This window comes from Chlorocebus sabaeus, chromosome 28 (genome assembly GCF_047675955.1).
Source record: "Chlorocebus sabaeus isolate Y175 chromosome 28, mChlSab1.0.hap1, whole genome shotgun sequence".
Lineage (NCBI taxonomy): Eukaryota > Metazoa > Chordata > Mammalia > Primates > Cercopithecidae > Chlorocebus > Chlorocebus sabaeus.
Window position 1 is genome coordinate 14,664,568 of NC_132931.1, and position 6,433 is coordinate 14,671,000.

The 6,433-nt window shown below is 49.2% G+C and overlaps 1 protein-coding gene across 2 annotated transcripts in view; it reads right to left on the reverse strand.

Annotated features, from left to right (window-relative positions):
• LMTK2 (lemur tyrosine kinase 2) overlaps positions 1–2,496 on the reverse strand; it is a 108,657-nt gene extending 106,161 nt beyond the window's left edge. Inside the window, exon 1 of one of the 2 annotated variants that reach the window (XM_008018705.3) lies at positions 2,088–2,496. In XM_008018705.3, coding sequence (XP_008016896.1) covers positions 2,088–2,181 — 94 coding nt within the window. In that variant the 5' untranslated portion in view covers positions 2,182–2,496. Of the gene's footprint in view, positions 1–2,081 lie in introns of both variants that reach the window. The other variant, XM_008018704.3, reaches the window with a different exon arrangement.
• Between the last annotated feature and the right edge of the window lie 3,937 nt (positions 2,497–6,433).

The following is a 6,433-nucleotide window of genomic DNA, read 5'->3' on the forward strand; positions in this document are numbered from 1 at the left end:
ACATATTACCAAATATTTCCTTACGCTTTATCTATGTCAAGATTTGATACCTCTATTTACAGATTAACTTTTCTGATTGCTTTGTTCTACAACACCCCAACAACACTCGGTTTTTTATAATTCATGACACCATAGAATTGTAAAAGAATGGAATAAAAACCATGTAAGAAGTGTACAGGCGGCCAGGCTCACGCCTCTAATCCCAGCACTTTGGGAGGCCAAGGCAGGTGAATCACGAGGTCAGGAGTTCAAGACCAGCCTGGCCAAGATGGTGAAACCCCGTATTTACTAAAAATACAAAAATTAGCCAGGTGTAGTGGCAGGGGCCTGTAGTCCCAGCTACACGGGAGGCTGAGGCAGAGAATTGCTTGAACCCAGGAGGCTGAGGTTGCAGTCAGCCAAGATCGTGCGGATGCACTCCAGGCTGGGCGACAGAGCAAGACTCCGTCTCAAAAAAAAAAAAACACAAAAACAAAAACAAAAGTGTACCGGAAGACACAGGTTCCTACAAAGAATCGATATTTCAAAATACAAAAAATTCAATTAAGCGTAAAGTCATCTGGAAACTTCTCTTGAATCCCCATCACATACTCTTTACCTACAACCCTATACTAGTGCTAATTTTCAGTATCTTTAAATATCAACATTATCATCCTTCCACATAATCTTTCATTATTTCCCAGGTACCTTCGGTGACTCTTACCGGTGTTGCCTATATACATCTGATAACATTCACTCTTCTTATCTATCAGACCAGAAAACAGAATTCACCTCACAAGTATTTGATCTAAGGCAGTGACAGAAATTTAGTGCTACATTATACGGTACAATGAGGACATTCAACGTTCAACTAAAGGGCACTCAATGACAAACCCTGATGTAGCTCTGGAAGCAATTACATGTAGCTTTCATCGCAGATTTGTTTGAAAAATATGTCTTTACTGGAGACAGTATATCCACATTCTGTACCCAATTAACATTATTCCAAAATAACTTTTGACCTCAAGAGTATTCCAAAACAGTTACAAGACTTGAAATGAAATGGAAAAAAAAAATCATACAACTAGAGGTAGCTAAGACCTGGGTTTGGGGCTCTGCCTACAATGAAGCTGTGTCACCTTGGGTAGGTCATTTGACCCAACACCCCCAGTATTTCCTACTACATAACGAAGAAATTAGTCTAAATTTTCTTTAAGGTCTCTTCTAACTCTAATATTCTACGAATGTATGAAAGTTCAATCTTTCCCCATTTCAAAGATAATGGCGGCAGGCAATAATGCCAAGTTAGCCTACATTTTTTTTTTCCTTTTTAGAAAAATGACACAACTTTGGATGTCTTCTTGGGTTGAAGTTTTATTTATGAAAATAAACCCCAAATAAAAACGATGTTGAGAAAATGCGGGGGGGGGGGGGGGGAAGAAAATCATACACTGACGTTAGCCAAAATAGAAACTTCCATCACCCTTAAGCCAGTTTGTCAATAGTTATTCAACGCCTGCTACTCTAATCACTGGCTTCCTAAAATAGAAATATTTACGGTTGTTTCCTTCTCATCCCCGGAGATACATTCCGAAAAAAAAGCACAGAGTCTAAAATCAATTTACAACTTCAGAATAAGTTGCAAGGAGCGAAACAAACTCCGCACAGCTCGCCAAGTCATTCGCATTTAAGTACGATTAGGGCTAAGAAACGGTTCTTATTATGAGATGCGAGAAAAACGCACAAGAGGCAGGTGACATCTGGAAAGGGAAGCTGAACTGCCAGGAAGCGATATAAGCTGAGAACCTTAAGGCAACAGGTCCAGGGCCGGTACCGCAGCCTATCCCGGGAGGGGTCGGTGGCTGCCACCTCGCCCGCCGCCCCCCCCAGCCCCAACGACGTTGCCTCGCCCCCGCCCCCCCATCCCACGCCCCTGCGGCAGAAATCTCCCTAATCACTCACCTCCCTGGGCTTCCCGCCCTGGGCAGGCCCTCCGATCCCTCGGCGCCCAGGCCGGCCCGGCCCTGCCGTCCCCTCCCCCTCACGCAGAGGACCCCGCAGCCCCGTTCCCGCAGCCCAGTCCCCACCGCGGGCCCGCTCACCTGCACCTGTTTGCGGAAGTGGCGCGGCCCCGGCACTGCCAGCGAACAGGAGGACCAGCAGCAGCAACAGCCGCCGCCGCAACGCCGGCGGCCCCGGCATCTCGCCCACGGCGCGGCTCCGGGGCCGGCTCTCTAGTCGCCTTCCGTCCGTCCGTCCGTTCGCCCGTCAGTCGGTACTGCCTCCCTCCGCTGCCTCAGCGGCACCCGCGCCGGCTGCTCCTGAGCGCGCGTTGCTTCTGCCAAACCTCGGTCCGGCTCCCGGTCCGCACCTGCCGCTCCAGTCGCAGAAACACCATCCTTCCCACCTGCGCCGCCGCCGCCGCCTCTCAACAGCAGCAACGGCAGCAGCCCTGCGGAGCGGCGGGCCCGGGCAGCCGCGCTCCCGCCGCCATGATGGGCTGCGTCATGTGACGTAGCGCGGGGGCGGGACGTCGAGATGGACAGGGCGGCCAGCCACTCGTCAGTCCACACCGGCCCAGGAGGCCCCGCCCATCACCCCGAAGGAGTGAGCGGTGGCGGCCGGTGCGCCCCCTGCAGACGGAAGAGTGCGTGGGCAGCAGGTAACACCAACAATTATTTTAAATTGAAAAATACAGGAAAATGTAAAGAAAACCATGACAATCATCCTGATATTTTTTTCTAAGTGTTTTATAACATGCAAAAATAGGCCCGTCTTCTGCCTTTTTTTTTTTTTTTTTTTTACTTGTCAGAGCTGTTTTAGGCTCTTCTCCTTAAGTTGACCTACACATCCTCTCAGCCATCCAACAGCTTTGGGCTTTTCACTTGAATTGATCAAGAAGAGAATGCCTCTCCCAGCGTCACCCACTGACTCACCTCCTGAGCTCAAGCTGTTGCCTCTTGTCCACCTGGCACACACTCTTCCTTTCATCTGTCGAGACTCAACTGACATATGACTTCATCCATGACTCTCTAGGAGAAATGACTGTCATCTCCTTAATGCCCCGCCCTGGCCCTGTGTGGACTGCTATCCCAGCTGCTGTGTCCTATTGACCCGTGGTTGTAAGCTCCCTGATTCAGCTGGGGGGAAATCCCTGGCGCAGGACCTGGGTTGGAGCAGGTGTTCTCTAAAGCAATGGTGCATAGTCCTGGTCCCAGGTACCAGGACAGAGCGGCTCCCAGGGGTGGCCTTCTCCCCACCAAGAGTTGAGGTGAGAACACAGTCCTGCAGAGAGGATAGAGAAAGCACTCTCCAAACACAAGTCATATAGTGGTCAGAGACACGGGGGTTGGGAAAATGCCAAGCTTTTCTGGAGAGGCGCTGTGGTTCAGTGTGTGCATGAGAGGAGCGATTTCAATCTTATCAGATGGGACTTGGCTACCTGGCAACAGGGTAACCTCCCCAATTCTCCAAATTCCCCAAATGTCCATCCTAAATGACAGCTGTCGGTGATGTTAACACAGCACTGGACACACAGATGATGCCCAGGGAATATTTGTTGGATGATTGAAGCAAGCCAATAAATATCTAATGAGACAAACAGCTGGAACGAGAAACATTGAATTTAAAAGTCCATGGCTTGGCCGGGCATGGTGGCTCACGCCTGTAATCTCAGCACTTTGGGAGGCCAAGGTGGGTGAATCACTTAAGGCCAGGAGTTTGAGACCAGCCTGACCAACATGGTTAAACCCCGTCTCTACTAAAAATACAAAAAATATTAGCCGGGCATGGTGGCGTGCGCCTGTAATCCCAGCTGCTTGGGAGGCTGAGGCAGGAGAATTGCTCAAACCCAGGAGGTAGAGGTTGCAGTGACCTGAGATCGCACTACTGCACTCCAGCCTAGGCGACACAGCGAGACTCTGTCTTAAAAAAAAAAGTTCACGGCTTTCTGCTGATTCTTTGTGGAATCAGTAAGGAAGGCAAAGGTCTAGGAAAGAGACACAACCACCCTGTTGTACTTCTACTACTTTTTTTTTTTTTTTTTTGAGACAGAGTCTCGCTCTGTCACCAGGTTAGAATGCAGTGGTGCGATCTCAGCTCACTGCAACCTCTGCCTCCTGGGTTCAAGCGATTCTCCTGCCTCAGCCTCCGGAGCAACTGGGACTACAGGCGCCCACCACCATGCCCAGCTAATTTTTGTATTTTTAGTAGAGACGGAATTTCACCATGTTGGCCAGGATGGTCTTGATCTCTTGACCTCGTGATCCGCCCACTTCGGCCTCCCAAAGTGCTGGGATTACAGGCATGAGCCACCACGCCCGGCCTATACTTCTACTTCTATCAGGAAGCTTCTCCCTTTGAGTTCAAAGAAGCCAGGGACACCCACACTGTGTACTGTGAGGAGACTCGTGGCTGCCTGCCACGGTGCTGGCCTAAGGAAGGCCTTGCCTGATAATCCTGGGAGTGGTTATTTACAACTAACGTGCACTCCAACAGCACGTCGGACCACAATCCCAAAGTAGATTTCGCTATTATTTGAGCAAGCCCAAAAGTTAAAAAAAAAAAAAAAACACACACACACAAAACTTCTTTGCCTCTTTCACAGAACAGGGTTATAGTACACATCCCACAGAGGATGTCTAAAGGCAGCCTTTGCCCCACCACCCACCTCACCATCTATGCCTTTATCCAATACTTGAAGACTTCCAGTTAAAGATGTTATTAAACAAACAAAAACCTGTTGGCTTGTTTAGTTTCACCTAGAAGTCAGAAAACAGCCTTTAGTGCCTGCTGCTACGCCTGGCTAATTTTTTATTTTTTTATTTTATTTTTATTATTTTTTTATTATTTTTTTATTTTTAGTAGTGACGCAGTTTCATCATATTAGCCAGGATGATCTCGATCTCTTGACCTTGTGATCCACCCGCCTCGGCCTCCCAAAGTGCTGGAATTACAGGTGCGAGCCACCACACCCAACCGCTATTTTTTTCTTTTTTGAAACAGAGTGTCGCTCTGTCACCCAGGCTGGAATGCAGTGGTGTGATCTTGGCTTACTGAAACCTCTGCCTCACGGGTTCAAGTGATTTTCCCGCCTCTGCCTCCTGAGTAGCTGGGGTTATAGGCGCCCACCAACACACCTGGCTAATTTTTGTATTTTTAGGAGAGACGGGGTTTCACCATGTTGACCAGGCTGATCTCGAACTTCTGACCTCAAGTGATCTGCCCACTTCGGCTTCTCAAAGTGTTGAGATTACAGACGTGAGCCACCGCGCCCAGCCCTTTACAGCCATTCTTGCATGTGCCCAGCCTCTTTCAAGTTTTCCTTCATGCTAAGCCATCACTTGGAAGACCCTCCTACCAGTGTCTGTCCTGCCAACAAGCTCCGGTTGAGGCCTGGATGCTGAAGGATGTGGAGTCAGCTTAGTATTGGATGAGCACTTCTGGAGCTCTGGCACCTAGCAGATACTCTAAAGGTTCACAGAGCTCAGCTGGATCAAATGGGGCACCCAGGAGGCCCTGTTGGTGGGGTCCTGGAGCTGCTGGTGCCCACTCATGAAAGCCAATTGTTAAATGTTCAGGAATTTTGCACACTGGTTGTTCAACACAGCCATTGTTAAAATTTAAGTTATAGGCCTGGCGCGGTGGCTCACGCCTGTAATCCCAGCACTTTAGGAGGCCGAGGTGGGTGGATCACAAGGTCAGGAGATCAAGACCACGGTGAAACCCCGTCTCTACTAAAAATACAAAAATGAGCCGGGCGCAGTGGCGGGCGCCTGTAGTCCCAGCTACTCGGGAGGCTGAGGCAGGAGAATGGTGTGAACCCAGGAGGCGGAGCTTTCAGTGAGCCAGGATCGCGCCACTGCACTCCAGCCTGGGCGACAGAGCGAGACTCCGTCTCAAAAAAAAAAAAATTTAAGTTATAGGCAGTGGCTTACGCCTGTAATCCCAGCACTTTGGGAGGCCTAGATGGGTGGATCATTTGAGGTCAGGAGTTCAAGGCCAGCCAGGCCAAAATGGTGAAACCCCATTTCTACTAAGAATACAAAAATTAGCCGAGCATGGTGGCAGACTCCTGTAATCCTAGCTACTCAGGAGGCAGAGGCAGGAGAATCACTTGAATCCGGGAGGCGGAGGTTGCAGTGAGCTGAGATCACGCCGTTGCACTCCAGCCTGGACAACAGAGTGAGACTCCATCTCAAAAATAAATAAATAAATAAATTATGCAAATGTATAATGAAATTATATTAAAAACAAAGGTCATGAGGGAAGCATTTTGATATGATTTGGATTTGTGTCCCCACCCAGTCTCATGTGTGGAGATGTAATCCCCAGTGTTGGAGGTGGGGCCTGGTAGGAGGTGATCGGATCATGGGAGAGGTTTCTCATGAATGGTTCAGCACCATCCTCTTGGTGCCGTTCTTGTGATAGTGAGTGAGCTTTGACGAGATCTAGT